We start from the raw sequence: 16,762 nt of genomic DNA, 5'->3' as shown, positions 1-16,762 counted from the left end.
TGACAAAGAGCTGGCACAGGCACACTGAGCCTAATGGCCTCCTTCTGTGCTGGATCAGTCTATGATTCTATGCATTGTTGAAGGCATTGAACTTTGGGGAGGTGTTAAACTGAGTTCCCACCTACCTGTCCTGCTGACTGAAAGAAAGATGTAACCTTATTTCGGATAATTACAGGGCTATCCTAACTCCTTAGCCAATATTAGCAATCAGTACTTGGCCACTTGGGGACCCAATGTAAATAAGATGGACACTCTCACTGAACTACACTAGTCAAGTGTGACAATTGTTTGTGGAGTAAGTGATAACATCTGCACTCCTCACATTGTGGTTTAAAAAAGCAAAATGATGTACATTCAACATTGCTTTTATTAATGAAAAGTTTGTTATTGTACAAAAAGTGTATATACATTTAGATCGCTAGATCTATTCTGTGTGCTGAAAGGAGTTGGTTACAGGAAATGTCCAGGCTACATGTTGATCAAAAATAGTCAGCTCGGCGCTCTTATTCAAAACACAGTTTTAACATGTTGTATATTTACAGACTGGAATGGTTGTCCAATGTTTGAAATTTCTTTACATGAGATGCTTTATGCACTAAGAACGCACAACAAAGAACACATTTCAGCTCATATATATTGAAAAGACGTTTTGCATATCTTTCACAATAATTGTCACACATAAAGAAACTATTTTCATTAAAACACTGTGTGTTAACTAGCATAGTACCAAAGCACTGCCATATTACAAGCAAATTGCTGGAAACTGTTTCCATAATGTCTTAAACTGAAAGAATGCCTTCACTATTTGAAAATAACATGGCATAGTAAGGCACTTCTTGATGCTATAATATGGGCATTCCTAGCTTTTCGGTGCCGTATCATTTACAATGAACAATGTTCACAAACTATCGAGTCTGCATTGCCATGAGGTTTTATAATGATATTTTACCAGATGCGGAATAATTAAGAGCTAAACTCGGAAGAGGAAGCAGTATACAATATGGCTTTGATGGTACCTGTCAATGCACCTTTCGTTCTTTTCACCTCAGCCGAACTAGAACACTTTTCAATGACATTGACTTATACACACTGGGGAGTTCACATTAATGAAATACAAGAAAGCACACATCTACTATTTACAAGGAAGAAGTGGGCAGTGTTTGGTTTGTGCCCTTGCCTGTTTGGTCTAGTGTACAGTATCAGTGCTTTGCAACAAAAAACATACAAACCAAGGGTCCCGTTTCAAATAACACACCTCTTGATGTAACATGTCAATCCACCAGCTATTTCTTCAAAACACAGCAGGAAATCCCTATTCACAAATATATAAGCCTTTGTAAAACGTCCTGATTCTCTTTCTGCAGAATAAAGGTTTCTTTTTATACATTAAAATACAAAGTCTATTAAAAAAAAGATTGCTTTCTTCAGGAATGTTAATGTTTCGAAACAATCTATGTTTTTAAGCATCACGCTTTGAAGCCAGCTGGACTCTGAAGTCCGAAAATGTTCATTACAGTTCTTGAACATTTAAGACATCATATTAAGAAATTTATTTTCTTCAGCCAAGGTAGTCAACATAGAGCTCATGTCCCCTATTGCCATATTAGTCAACCCGGCTGGAATGGGCTGCAGAGTCAGAGAATTCCGGGGAGTTGTGAGCCGTGAGGAATTTTGGGAGAGGTTCTGCAGAATGCTCGGGCTCAAGGTGCCCGACATCAAGCTAGAATGGTCGCCATCATCCATGATAGCCTCGAAATCTATTTGTGCATGATCTAGACTGTGGGAGTTTACAGTGCTCGATACCTGGTTGGTGCCTGGTGAGGCCATTGCCGTAGCTTTTACACCCGACAGACGCTGTTGCTGCTGAATAGCACAGTCCATTTGGCCACTGAAGTTGCCATTTTGTTCATACATGTGGATCTGACCAGAATAAAACATCAAGTTGCTGTTTGAACCATCATTAGTACACTGTTGAGGCGGCATTGACAGCTGATTGCCAGGCCGATTTTGGCTCACTTCAGATTGTCCATGCCCAGGGCTCATGCCATTCATCTGGAGTGGGTTTTGCAAATAACTTTGTTGCTGCATGTTTAAAGAATTAATCGGACCATGCTGTCTTACTAATGGATTTGAGCCCTGTGGAGGATGGGGCTGCATCATTCCACGACTTAAGTTGTGCCCAACAGAATTCATTACGTTTTGTCCTGGTTGGCTGAAATTCTGCTGACTTGGACTGAAATGGGAATTAGTTTGGTTTAAACCTCCATGAGTAGCAAAGGTAAGACGGTCTGGATTCCTGCCAGATTGGATGTGAGACCCAAAGTTCTGTTGGCTTGCGATGTGCATGCCTTGCCCTGGTGCCCCTCTCCCACGGCAACCGTTCATCGTCATTGGCACCTCATTCGCGGCCGTCATTTGCTGATGGATCTGCGCACGGACCTGCTGGGCCTGTACATAGTTTTTGATTGTGGCATCTTTGTTTTGCATCATTGTGATCTGCTTAAAGTCTTGTGTATCTGTCGCCGCAGGTGAGCCCATGATATTGTTTACTGGCATATTGCTGCAAGACGTTTGGCTTAGGGTTCGGTTACCAACGTTGGGACTAAGCATTTGGTTGGACTGATTAAAAGTCTGGTGCGGGCTGAGAGGTTGATTAGCATTCTGACACAAGCCCATCTGTTGAGGCTGCTGTTGGTGTTGCTGCTGCTGCATATAGTTCATCCTTTGTCCATTCACACCAATACCTCTTTGCATTAAACCCTGTTGTGCGAGAGTCATTTCATTCTGATTCATTGCCACAGTCTGCTGAGCGGAGTTGAGATTCTGGTATTGGTCAAACATCTGCTTTTGCTGAACTACTGCCAAGTTTGATCGGGAGAACTGCTGCTTTGACTGATCAGGAATGACATCAACAGTACCTGAGCTTACTTCGTTCCATTGAACCGGCATGCTGTTCTTGCCCATGTTAGATGATCCCTGGTATGGTTGACTCCCTGGACTCATCTGGCATTGTGTCATCATAGCACTTGACTGATTCATGTTTCCATCTACCATTGCCATTCCACGCTGGACATACATATTCTGATTCTGCATGTTTAAATTTTCTTGGAAACCCGGCATTTGGCCAGTAAAATTTAACGAGTTATTATCTTGAGCCAATCGATTTTCCTGAGAGTTGATATACTGTACCACATCGTCGGGCAGCATTATATCATCCTCAACAGCTTGAGCATCAATGTCACCCGCCACCGTTTCCATGACAACGTTCTCGCTGATGCTTGGTGGGCGAGGTGAGTAGGCACACCTGTGGAGGCTTCCATCCGATCGAGCGCCGTTTTGAAGGCTGAAGTGTCGCCTGTCCATTGCTGGCGGCAACGGCAGTGGGTTCATACTGTTCATGCTGTTGAAGCGCTGGACTCTTGGAAGGGACAAGGGATCGATAGCGGTTCTCCTGACGGGATCGCTCGCCCGCCGGGCAGTATTGCCAACCACTTCGTGAGGCCTCAGCCCTGTCGCCGCATATGCACGCGGAACGCCATCACTACATCGTCTTTGAGCAGCAGGAGGAGGAAAGGGAGAGAACATGGAACTGGGGCCTTCACCTAGGAGAGACATTCTTGCCTTCAGACTCATTCGTTCCATATTTGGCAGTGGTGTTGGTGGTGGTCCTCCGGTTGCAGCAGCATATTTAGCCTTCAGCCTGTACTGCTCAGCTGGGGTAAGGTTGAGCAGGCCACCACAGTAGCTGACCTCACTGGATCTCCGTGATAAATCAGTGGAGATGGGATCGTAAGAGTCAGCAGAGCTGATGTTATTTGGACGGCCACCAACGTGAGAAGCGTCGCTGGAACGGCGGCTGGAGAAGTAAGGGGAAATGCCAGAGGATCTTCGACTGACGGTGTAAGCTGAACTGATGGTACTTGTGTTACTGTCACGGCGCTCATTCAGTTGATTCAAAACTGTGATCTCACTGTTGGACAGTTCCATAATTCTGGGGTTAGGCAACACAGCAGTAGAACCACCAGTACTTGAATTCTCCAGTGAAGTTCCTGAAAATATATAACACGCACATTAAGTTCTGCTCGATGAAGGGGAAGCTAGATAAGTACACGAAGGAGAAAGGAATAGAAGGATAACAACAGCAACTTGTATTTATATAGCGCCTTTAACGTAATGAAACATCCCAAGACGCTTCACAGGAGTATTATGAGATTTTAAAAATTGACATCGAGCTGCAGAAGTAAAAATTAGCGCAGGTGCTTGGTCAAAGAGGTGTGTTTTAAGGAGGAAAGAGAGGTGGAGGGGCTGAGAGGTTTAGGCAGTGAGGTCCAGAGCTTAGGGCCTAGGCAACAGGAGGCACGGCCACCAATGGTTGAGCGATTATCATCAGGGATGCTCAAGAGAGCACAATTAGAGGAACGCAGATATCTCGGGGGGGGTTGTGGGGCTGGAGGAGATTACAGAGGTAGGGAGGGGCGAGGCCCTGTGGGGATTTTGAAAATAAAGATAAGCAGATAGGGTTCGATGAAGTAAGGTGGGAGGAGGATTGTGTGGAGCATCAACAGTGGCACAAACCAGTTGGGTCAAATGGCCTGTTTCTGTGCTGTAAATTGTATGTAATGCTACGCAATTCTATGTAAATATTTAACCAAACCAATTGTTACCTTTAAAATGTGAAGTTTATAAAAACAAATTGCAAAGGGTTCTACTATCTAGCCAAGACCAAAAAAAAAACAACTTACCATTCATGGGAATGAGAGGCAGCTTGGTGTTTTTGACTGGTGGCACTGGGTTTGCCCATGAAGGAATATCTCTAACCTGCTTCAATTTTTCTTTCTTTAGTTGCTCAAGTCTTTGGGATGCTGTCATGTTCTTTCTCAACTGAAGGCTGATTGCTGAAGTTCCAGATGAAACAGTGGAGTCCACAATTGGGGAATCGTCTAATGCGGTCAAATCTCCCAGGCTACCTCCACTGTTGATGTTCATTTCTACTCCACTGTCATTGTTGTTGGTGCTGCCAAGTGGCGATGGTTCACTGCTGCATGAAGATTGGCCACCAGGGCTGGACTGATACATCTGAGGTGATAAAGAATAGATTCTTTCAGGATTCCAATCAGCATCGATGGACATGGGCACAAAGATCACACAACTGTTTGCAATATTAGGTCAACATTTGCTATGTGCAATACAGCAATTATTGCAAGTTTCTTAATCCTTCCATTCCCGAAGGCATTGATTCCTTGCTGGGGTACAAAAGCCCTAGGCAATGGTAACTCTCAACTAGCTTGCTCAGTGGGCATTATTCACTTGTGAGCCTTCACAATCAGCGCCATCCTTTTTTAAATTAATTCATGAGATGTGGGCGTCGCCAGCAAGGCCAGCATTTATTGCCCATCTCTAATTGCCCTCGAGAAGGTGGTGGTGAGCCGCCTCTCCAATTATGAAGGGCATTGCAACAGAGCCAGATCCTGACCTCACCTGAAGTCCACTACAGAGGGAGTCACTGTACCATGATCAGGAGCACGTAGCCTGGCTGATTGCCCCTTCTCTAATCAAGGAGGGCTGGCTGCAGCTCCTATTTGGAGCTTCTAAAGTTTCACTGAGCTAACTCAGTACAAGTTGAGAATTGGAACCAAGACCTTCCTGGTCTGTGTGGCTCAGGGACAGAGCCTCTTGAGCCATCAGGAAAGTATGGAGCAGATTTTTAGCTCCTCTCCACCCCGTTTTTCACCCCGGAGCGGCGACAATGGTGCCAGTGAAGTGTTTTGGCCGGGCGGTCAGCCTCCAGCGCCCCGCAGCGATCCTCGGGTCCAGTTTAGCGGCGGTGCTGGAAAAGCTGCGACACCAGTGCGAGTTTTGACTTTTGCCTGACTCTTGCGTCCCAAAGTGCACCCCGCAGTGAATGCCTGGGAAATCAGGCGGTCCAACGATACCAACAGCAGAGAGGTGAGTAATGGACTCCTAAGGCAAGTGTGATTTTTTTTTCTTATAATTTTTTTTGCGATTTGTCATGTGGTGGCGTGGGCAATGTTTTGGGAATGTTTTTGTGGGGTTTTTTCTTTTTAGTTTCCCCCCTACCCAGGCGTCTCTCGGAGTGCTCCCGGCCCGGCTCTTTAGCTCGGGAGTTTCCCATCCTAACCCCCTAAGAGAGGTGTAATAACACCTCCCTTAGTGCTGTGCCCCCTGACTCAGGGCCCAGTTGCCCAATCTTGTTTACTGAGGCACAAACTATTCCCGGACGCAAACTTTACCGCCCGTCACCATATCCGCCCCAAAAACGTCAAAGCCCAAAATCCAGCCCGAGATCAATATCTTTTTAAAGACATCATTTAAACCAACATTGCAGTTGCAACCGCAAGCCCAAGTACGTGCAGGCTAGGCAAAGCAAAGCCTTGAAAGTTGCCTTGCTGCACTCATTAGGTTATTCTCTTTATTGTTTAGCATGTGTATAGTATTTGTGTTTGTGCTTATTAAGACAAAGGATATTAATGATGAGAAATGGGGCAGCTTTCCACTTTAGATACCAAAGGATCAATTTTAAGTCGGTGTGGGAATCGGGGGCCAAAGTCCCAGGTCCCATTTACACGCCCCGACACGACTCCCACCCCAAAGCTGGTGGGAATGATGTCAATGCCGGCAGTGGGAAGTGGAAAGTCGTAGGGGGAACCATCAAAACGGTCCCTTGGCTCGGTAAATGAAGTAAAGGGGAATCGGCAAGTCAGATATTAGCACAGCAGGATCCAAACAATCTCTCTCTACTCTGTCCAATAATGAGGCTTAATTCCTAACTTAGAATCGCACTCTGCTGTACAAGTGCAAATTTCTTCTGCACCCACAGCAGCTGTCCTCATGACTCCGAGATGATTTACCCAGTGACGATTAGTTCCTGTGCCGAACAGGGACTGGGCTGTGACAGCTCAAGGTCATTTCACAGAGACCCACCCATAGCCATCAGAGGGAGCTTTCATCCCATCAATCAGCACCCTAACCCACTCAGATTCCCAAGGCCATTTTCCAGCATAGTTTCAAAATATATATTTAAATTAGTAAATTTGGATGTTTTAAAAAAATGTTTTTTTTTATTATAGATTGTCAAGTAACTTTGCAGAACACATGATAGGAACAATCAGTATCTGTATAGAACTGAAAGATAAGCAAGCCCCTTTGTAAAGTTGGGAAGGAAAAGAGAGAAGTAGGGGTAGAAACAATAGTTAATCCAATCACACAGAGGAAGGTAATGGGTTGAGCGACCTGCAAACATGCTTTTAAGAGAAAACTGTTATAGGATAGCTCTGTTGGGCAATTGAAAGACATTAAATCAACAAAAGAACCTTAAAATAGCTAAGATCTTTGGAAAGCTACGGGCTATAGGGACAGGCACACACATGATAAAGGCAGGAATATGGAGGAAATTGGAGAAAGAAAATAAACCCTGCAGATGCAGGACGCCTGAAATGAAAACAGAATGAAAGTTAAAGAAAGAAAGACTTGCATTTATATAGTACCTTTCACGTCCTTAGGACGTTCAAAGCGCCTTACAGCCAATAATGGAAGTTAAAATAATAGTTAAAATGAAAAGAGCAATATTAAGGCCAATTGTAACTCACTAGCTGAGATTAGCAAACTCAGCACAGACAGGTACTCCAACCAGGGACCTTGATTTGTTCAGTGGAGCCTTTACACCTCAAACACTATGGGACAGGGTTATATAAATGCAAGTGGTTGTTGTTACACACTAGGTTATCAGGGGAACAACACAGATGGGCCATTTCTGATCTACTTGTTAATAGGAGGACATGTTTTAAAAATACACTAAAGTCACCATTTCCCACCCAAACTGTGCTGGTCCTATCCCAGTGCAAACACGATGGAAGTGGTTTGAGTTGTGGACAAAGAACAGCATTCCCCTCTCTGATCCCAATACCAGTGAGAGTTTCAAATACATTGAAATGATATGGCCACACAGAAACACACATCTTTACCAGTAAAATTCTACTTCAGTGGGAGTTGGATTATCAAGCAAAGGGCAAAAGGTAAGTACATCCGAACAGGAATACAGCAGTTTTTTTTTAGCAACATTATATTAAGGAAAGCCTGCGCCATTCATAAATATTATCACTGGTGTATCAACTTATTGAAGCTTTCACAGCGGAGGTCAACTTTTGGAATGCGGGGTTTGTGTACGTTTCCGCAGCTGACCATGGCTCTTTGACCCCGGGTTCTATCTCAGCGACTTGTGGGAACAGGATTGAAGAGAAAAGGTCAGTGAGTTGAGGGTCCCTGAAATTGGCCTCTGCTGTGAAAACTTGAGTATATCCATGAATTGGAGCTTACAGGAAGAAGGTTCATAGGGGACACAGTCTTACACAGTGCTTACCAGACCCTATGTTCTGTTCAGTGAACACTTAGATGTAATGATGGAATTTGCATCGAACAAGTGATTGCATTTCAACAATGACATTTTGATGAAAATGATGAGGCTGTACCCCTTTGTGAGGAAACAGACATTTCTCTTACAAAGTTACAAAGTGTTTTCAGCACAGGAACAGGTCATTCAGCCCAATAGGTCCATGCCAGTGTTCATGCTCCACACGAGCCTCCTCCCACCCCTCTTCATCTAACCCCTTCAACATATCCTTCTATTCCTTTCCCCCTCATATGCTTATCTAGCTTCCCCATAAGTACATCTGTGCTATTCGCCTCAACTACTCCCTGTGGTAGCGAGTTCCACATTCTAACCACTCTCTGGGTAAATATATTTCTTTTAACGTCTTAACTCCTTCCCAATCCTCAGATAAGAACATAAGAATTAGGAACAGGAGTAGGCCATTCGGCCCCTCGAGCCTGCTCCGCCATTCAATAAGATCATGGCTGATCTGCTACCTCATCTCCATTTTCTTGCACTATCCCTAAATCCCATGATTCCCTTAATATCCAAAAATCTGTCGATCTCTGTTTTCAATATGCTCAAAGACTGAGCCTCCACAGCCTTCTGGGGTAGAGAATTCAAAAGATTCACCCTCTGAATGAAGACGTTTCTCCTTATCTCAGTCCTAAATGGCTGACCTCTTATTCTGAGACAGTGACCCCTGGTTCTAGACGCCCCAGCCAGGGGAAACATCCTCCCTGTATCTACCCTGTCAAGCCCTGTAACAATTTTGTACGTTTCAATGAATTCACCTCTCATTCTTCTAAACTCTAGAGAATAGAGGGCTAGTCTACTCAATCTCTCCTCATGGGACAATCCCCCCATCCCAGGAATCAGCCTGGTGAAATTTTGTTGCACTCCCTCTATGGCATGTACATCCTTCCTTAGGTAAGGAGACCAAAACTGTACACAATACTCCAGGTGCAGTCTCATCAGGGCCCTATATAATTGCAGTAAGATGTCTTTACTCTAATACTCAAATCCTCTAGTAATAAAGACCAACATACAATTTGCTTTCTTAATTGCTTGCTGTGCCTGCATGTTAACTTTCAGTGATTCATGTACAAGGACACCCAGGTCCCCCGAATGCCAACACTTCCCAATGTCCCACTATTTAAAAAAATATTCTGCTTTTCTATTTTTCCTACCAAAGTGGATAACTTCGCATTTCTCCACATTGAAATAGAAATAGAAATATTGTTTGTATTAACTATGGGGTGCTATGATTTTAAGAAAAAAAACTATTTTAAAACTGCGCAGCATTTTGACAATTGTTTTATGTCGTGGATCTCTCCAAGTGGGGGCGAGTACAAATTGTCAAGATTCACCAAGAGACAAGCTCTTAATCTCAGGCGATCTGTCCTGTGGACGGGCCATGCAGAGACCTGATGCAGCCCGACTGGGAGGGGAGTTACACTGGGGGATGAGTTATCTCAGGGCAGTTTGAGTGGCAACTGAAGGCATGGTCAAGGTCAACATTAGCAGACGGCTCGGAGTTGGTCAATTGACCAAACAATGTGTGACGAAAGGTGGACAGAAAGTTTATAAAATGGGAGCAAATTGTTAAGTACAAAGAGTCATGCGCTCTCTCAAAGAGACACAGGCACGATGGACTGAATGACCTCCTTCTGAGCTGTACGATTCTCTGATGTTCTGTATTTTACCCTTATTATAAATAAGTGTTCACGTTGGTAGTTATTTCAAGCAGTGTTGCAAAAATTGTACTATTTTTGTAACGTTCTGAATTACAACTCTATCAAATCTGGTGTGCATGTCTATATCTGAAAACTGTGGTTGAGCCTTCTAAGTACAGGCCAATAACTTATAAACCAGCACTGTACAATCTTGCACCAATGTGATTTATATAATGTGCTCAGAAAATAGGGATGGGTTATATTCAGCAAGGACTTATATGAAGGATTTTGAGTTCATGCTTACAAACTGTATTTCTATAAGTTGTTTAGATAATGTGTCCTATACGACAGTTCAATTCAAACTGTTCCACGTCTCATTTCTCCCGAAAGTACTGTAACTAATTATGCTTACTGCCATGCTTCTCTAGACAAATCTAAAAGTGCTCCATTTCATAGAAATATTCATACCCGTCTTGACTTTTTCCTTTAAATAATACCCTTGAGCTGTCACAGATTGCACTGGCAGATGCAAAGCAATTTCTAAAATGTCGTTCCTTACCCCTCCTGAAAAGCTGCTCACCTGACTTCAGTGGTGTTGATGCACTGGCACTTACAACAGGGTGTCATCGATTGTCATCAATTGCATGCTTAGTACAGTCATAAAGCAGGACAAATTATAGCAAAACAGGTGCTTAAGTAGCCTTTACTTTGCTCACCTTAGTACCGACTGTCCTTAGGAAGGTACAGTCAGGAAGGAAAGAACATTGAGGCAGCAAACAAAGCAACAGACACAGGAGTCAGCAGCAGAGGAAGAGGAGAAGACACTGTTAGTAGGTTAGTAGAGAGTCACAGTGGGTTAGTTTCACATTCTTGTTAATGTAAGAGACATGCAGGGTGCAATAAATACCTCAGCTCAAAACTGCGACATCTTAACACAATTCCCAGCTGGCATCTTGCTGGAGTAACTTAACATCGACGAAATTCTTGCCTCCCTTTTAAACATTTGTTGGGGCAGATTTTCCTGCTTACTGCCTGGTTGGAAAACACAGGAAGTAGGGAGATGGCCCATGACCCAGGTCTCTACTCCTTTGCGAGGGCCTGGTATTTATGGGGCTTCCCCTGAGGAAGGGGCAGGGTGCCTGTGTCTATAATAGCTGCAGGCAGGTCTTTAAATGAAGTGCGAGGGGACGTTTCTTGGGTTCCCTCTCACCTCATTTTTCTTTTCATCCATTACTGGGGCGTCCATTTTGAGACTTATCCAGAAGTTGACAGCCTTGGGCCCTACGTCCAGTTCATCTTCAAATGAAAGGTTCACCAAAGGACAGGCAGCAACTTCCCTGGATCTAAAGTCAAGGCCATTTTTACTTTACAGGGACATAGGGTCAGGAATTAGTGCTGGAGTCTCTCTGACTCCTGTGTTTCGATATCACCCAGATGGTAGCATAGTGGTTATGTTATTGGACTTGCAATCCAGATGCCTGGACTAATGATCTGAGTTCAAATCCCATCATGGCAGGCTGGGGAATTTAAATGCAATTAAATCAATCTGGAATAAAAAGTTAATATCAGTAATGGTGACCATGAAACTACTGGATTGTTGTAAAAACCCATCTGGTTCACTAATGCCCTTTAGGGCAGGAAATCTGCTGCCCTTACTTGATCTGGCTTATATGTGACTCCAGATTACATAGCAATGTGATTGACTCTCAACTGACATCTGAAATGATTTTGTAAGCCATTCAGTTGGATGGGCAATAAATGCCAGTGACATCCACATCCAATGAATAAAAAACCAAGAAAGCCCTGAACACTGCCTTGGTACTAGGCCCCATCAGGCATGAGCCTGTATCAGGGGAGCACCCTGCCATGTAAACGACATGAACCTGTAAATCCAGACGGGTTCAGGTCTGGTCAGATGCAGGGCCCACATGAAAATCTGACTGTTAATATTTTGACATGTATTTACATGAAACTAGTTTTAATAACCCTCCCCAAGACATAAAATAGGTTAAATATTTAGTTACAGTTTTATAACAAATACAGATTTTTTTTTAACCCTATCTGACATTTGATGCAGTGCAGAAGTTACAGGTTGAAAGAGCCAAGGTTACAAGTATCAATGCATCAATCAGATGGTTGAATATTAGCTTTAATTTACATGACTACAAATCTTGTTAACGCAGAATGATTGACTTTTCAGATATGCGTTACATAAGAATATAAGAAATAGGAGCAGGAGTAGACCATTTGGCCCCTCGAGCCTGCTCCACCGTTCAATAAGATCATGGCTGCTGATTTGATCAATCTGCCTATCTCCACCACAAATATATTCAATGACCCAGCTCTCTGGGGTAGAAAATCTTAAAGATTCACGATCTTCTGAGAGAAGACATTCCTCCTTATTTCTGTTTTATTCTGAAACTACACCCCCTAGTTTTTTTTGAGGGCACCAAAAACACAAATTATACAAGTGCCCTCTGATTAAAGGGGGGGGGGGAGCACTAAACCCGTCACAATAAACAAATTAACTTTTGACATTAAATAAATCAAATTAAAATTTGGTTGCCGGGGGTGATGATGCACTCCAGTCCCTCCGGCGCCCACCTCTCGCGGAAGGCTGTGAGCGTACCAGTGGACACCGCGTGCTCCATCTCCAGGGACACCCTGGCTCGGATATTATCGTGGAAAAGAAGCAGGCAATCGGGCTGAACGACCCCCTCGACCACCCGCTGCCTGGACCGGTTGATGGCCCCCTTGGCCATGCCCAGGAGCAGTCCTACGAGGAGGCCTTCCGACCTGCCCACTCCCCTCCGCATAGCGTGACCAAAGATCAGGAGTGTGGGACTGAAGTGCAACCAGAATTTGAAGAGCAGCCCCTCCAAATATTGGAAGAGGGGCTGCAACCTCGCATATTCAACATATACATGGAACACGGACTCCTCTAGACCGCAGAAATTACAGATGGCCTGTGAGCCCATGAACCGACTTAAAAACTTATTGCACAGGACTGTGCAGCACCCTCCAGGCTAAGTCCCCAATAAGTAGAGGGAGGACTCCCACATAGAGTGCAGTACATTGGGGACCCCCACTTTCTCCGTATGGCAGACGAGGATGGCAACGTGAAGAGTGAGCAAGAGCAGCCCGTACAGGAATCCCCTCCGCGCAGAACTGAAAAGACACGGAGGGGATTTCCCGGAGGAGGATCAAGTTGTGAGGCGCCGGCTCCCGAGGGAGGTTTCAGGGCTTGGCACCAATGAGGAATTCTGTCCGGACGGGGGTCAGTTCGGACGGGATCGCCCCATGTGTTTAGTTAGCCAATCCTCTATCCACGTTAATATATTACCCCCAACCCTGTGAGCTCTTATCTTGTGCAGTAACCTTTTATGTGGCACCTTATCGAATCCTTCTGGAAGTCCAAATACATGACATCTACTGGTTCCCTTTTATCTATCCTACTCGTTACATCCTCAAAGAACTCCAGCAAATTTATCAAACATGATTTCCCTTTCATAAAGCCATGCTGACTCTGCTTGACTGTATTATGATTTTCTAAATGTCCTGCTACTACTTCCTTGATAATGGACGCCAGCATTTTCCCAATGACACGTTAGGCTAACTGGTCTATAGTTTCCAGCTTTCTGACTCTCTCCTTTCTTAAATTGGGGCGTTACATTTGTGGTTTTCCAATCTGGATTTTCCTGCGATCGAGTATCTTTAATGACCATTTTTTTGGGGATAAATATTAATTAGTATGCAAGACACAATGGGTCAATTGGTGTCCTTCTGTTTTGTGTGACTAATATTTTCTTTGCAAATCTAATTATATTAGGGTTTTGCGGTTAATCGTTGTGACACTGCTGCTATTTGTCACTAGTTAGTGCTTTGTGCTCTTACCAGCTGTTGGACTTACCATGGAATTTTCAGTTTTGATGGTTTTCACTTGCAGGCAATCCTCCAGGCGCCCACTGGTGCTGTTTGCCTCGGCCTTTTCCTCAGCCGCTCTGTTGCCATGGCCGATGGCCACTTCATGGTCACCGGGCTCCTTGGTCGGTTGGGGTCTCGGATGGATGTCGTTGCGTTGCTTTTTCGTCACGTGGGCATCTGGCCCATGCACAGTCTTCACGTGTTTCCTCAAGGAGCTGGGGTCCGTGTACCTCTTGGTACAACCAGGAATTTTACAAACATACGGTTTCTGTAAGGAGAATAAACAGCGTCAGACAAGGACAAGCAAATGATCTTATGATGACTGTAAGATGGTCATCCAATCAGAAGAAACTTCTTTCCTCAGAGAGTGGAACACGCTACCACATGGAATGGTTGAGGCGAATAGCATAGATGCATTTAAGGGGAAGCTAGATAAGTACATGAGGGAGAAATGAATACAAGAATATGACTTGTAGTGAAGTGGGAGGAGGTTCATGTGGATCATAAACACCAGCTTAGGCCAGTTGGGCCGAATGGCCTGTTTTTATGCTGTAAAATTCTATGTAATCTCCCAGTCATTGGATCATAAGAAGCTTTAAGAAAAACAAGCTATTACCTGGCTGAACAACCCTTCCCATTTTTCATATTGATCCCATTTACCTGATTTCTCACCATTACTGTCAGCTCTTTGGAATATATCAAATTGAACTACTTTTTATTATCGATTTCAGTTTCCTTTGCTGACAGCTTATTCCACGAGTCTAACACCCTTCTGGGCAATGACACAAATTTCACAAGCCTTGAGCACAATTAGTGATGAAAAGAATTTTGTTTCCCCCACAGAGAACAATGAACACATGAAACAGCCTATCAGAAAAGGTGCTTCAATCTCGGTCAGCTGATGCCTTTAAAAAGCAACTGAATGAATAGCTTTTGAAAATGGGAATTGAGTTTTATAGGGATATTCATAGGTCTGTTTGATTTACATGGGAGTTGGGAAGAGAGGATACAGACCTTTTGCAGGTGAGAGAGTGAAGGGAGGTTCATAACTGAGAGTTATGCATCAAGAAGCAGGCTGATGCCATTTTTTGACCCAAGCTTATGGGTAATACAAAATTCTACTTCACTTCCTTGTTTATTCATTTTTAACGCGAATGCTTCTGGTTATTTTTCTCTCGGTTTTATAGTTATTGCGCACTCCCCACTCCCTTCCTGTCCATCTCTTCTGCTTTTTCATCTCTTGCCAGGAGAGAACCAGAGACACAGTTTAATTGTCTCTCATTCTGGCATCTATGGCAGTTCGTAGCTGTGCTAGGCAAGTAAGGATAGACCCTCCACCCACCATAAGCAACAGAATTGGAGTCCAGTGCTACAGATACCAGACCACTGTTTCCTATGAAAGCTGAATTTAGTGAGAATTTCCACACAGGAACTATCCTTCACAGAATTAGCATTGAATTGATTCCCTCGCCCCCACACTGGTACATCTTCATGTAAAAGAAATAAACCGCTGATAAAACTACTATTGAGTCAGTACAAAAAGTTTGTTTCCATTTCTTTTTCCAAATGGGCCAACAGTATAAAGGAAAGCCACATCAAAGGACAGCGTGAAACCCAATCTATTGGTTTGGAGTGAAAAGTAAAGTTATTTTATGGGATCTGATGGTACAGTTTTATGAAGCACTATTCATTAGTACCACTGCAACACAGTTGTGGGTTTGAAACCCTATGTTACAGAGTTCCTGATCTCATGTTGACCACAGGTCAGAAGCCTATCAACAACAACGTTGCATTCATATAACACTTTTAACATAGTAAAGCGTCTCAAGTTGCTCCTCAAGAACGTCAAACAAAATTTGACTTTAAGCCACATAAGGAGATATTAGGAATAAAAGATATTGGGCCTGAAATTCCGGCCTTCCCGGGTCTGTACGGACCCGGGGAGGCATCGCAAAAGCTGGTTTTCGGCGTGCGATGCGCATGAGCCGAAAACTGGCTTTTCCGATCTGTCAAGTTCTGGCATGTTGGCAGCAAGGACATTCGCATGGGCAAGATTGCGGTATTTGCCCATCTCTTACCCAGCGAATGTCTTAAAACTCTTGCACCTGGTAAAAGCATGTGCATAGCCTACTTTTACCAGCGTAAGAGTTTTAAAACATATAAAAATAAAATTTTAAAACACTTTGTTGAAAACCCTGCCCATTAAGGTAAGTTTATTTTAAACCCTAATTACAACACTAAAATAAAATAAATATTTTTTCTAACACATTTATTAACTTTAATTTAAATTAATGTGAAACATATGAGTTTTTAAAATGTTTTTTATTTATGTTTTGCTGCTGGGGGGGTGGGGGGGTGCTTTTCATAATGAGAACTCCTACTTACGGAGTTCCCATTATTATGAATGAGAATACTTTACCTTGATTGGGTGTCCAGGCCCACGTGACTCCAGCTCCAGCTCTACGTACGTTCAGATGTGCACGCGCTCCGATGCACAGGGAGAGGAGGCCTAAAACTGCAATCGCTGGTGGGCGTCCGAGCAAAAGGTAAGTGCGCATCTTTGCTCTTTTCAGGCGACCGCCCGCAGGAAACCCAGAACCAGGATTTCAGGGCCATTAGATGCCTAAAAGCTTGGTCAAAAAGGCAGGTTTAAGGAGCATCTTAAATGAGAAGAGCGAGGTAGAGAGGCGGAGAGCTTTAGGTGAGGAATTTCCAGAGCTTAGGGCCGAGACAGCTGAAGGCACGGCCGCCAATGGTGGCGTGATTAAAATCGGGG

The 16,762-nt window shown here is 43.9% G+C and overlaps 1 protein-coding gene across 3 annotated transcripts in view; it reads right to left on the bottom strand.

Moving 5' to 3' along the window:
* Positions 1-381: 381 nt before the first annotated feature.
* gli2a (GLI family zinc finger 2a) overlaps positions 382-16,762 on the bottom strand; it is a 431,013-nt gene continuing 414,632 nt past the window's right edge. For all 3 annotated transcript variants that reach the window (XM_070875288.1, XM_070875289.1, XM_070875290.1), the window contains 3 exons: positions 13,973-14,254; positions 4,743-5,076; positions 382-4,049 (listed from right to left, as the gene is read on the bottom strand). In XM_070875288.1, coding sequence (XP_070731389.1) covers positions 1,528-4,049; positions 4,743-5,076; positions 13,973-14,254 — 3,138 coding nt within the window. In that variant the 3' untranslated portion in view covers positions 382-1,527. The remainder of the gene's footprint in view (positions 4,050-4,742; positions 5,077-13,972; positions 14,255-16,762) is intronic.

The sequence above is a fragment of the Pristiophorus japonicus genome, chromosome 3, assembly GCF_044704955.1.
Source record: "Pristiophorus japonicus isolate sPriJap1 chromosome 3, sPriJap1.hap1, whole genome shotgun sequence".
Taxonomy (NCBI): domain Eukaryota; kingdom Metazoa; phylum Chordata; class Chondrichthyes; family Pristiophoridae; genus Pristiophorus; species Pristiophorus japonicus.
This window is presented reverse-complemented; position numbering and strand designations above follow the sequence as displayed.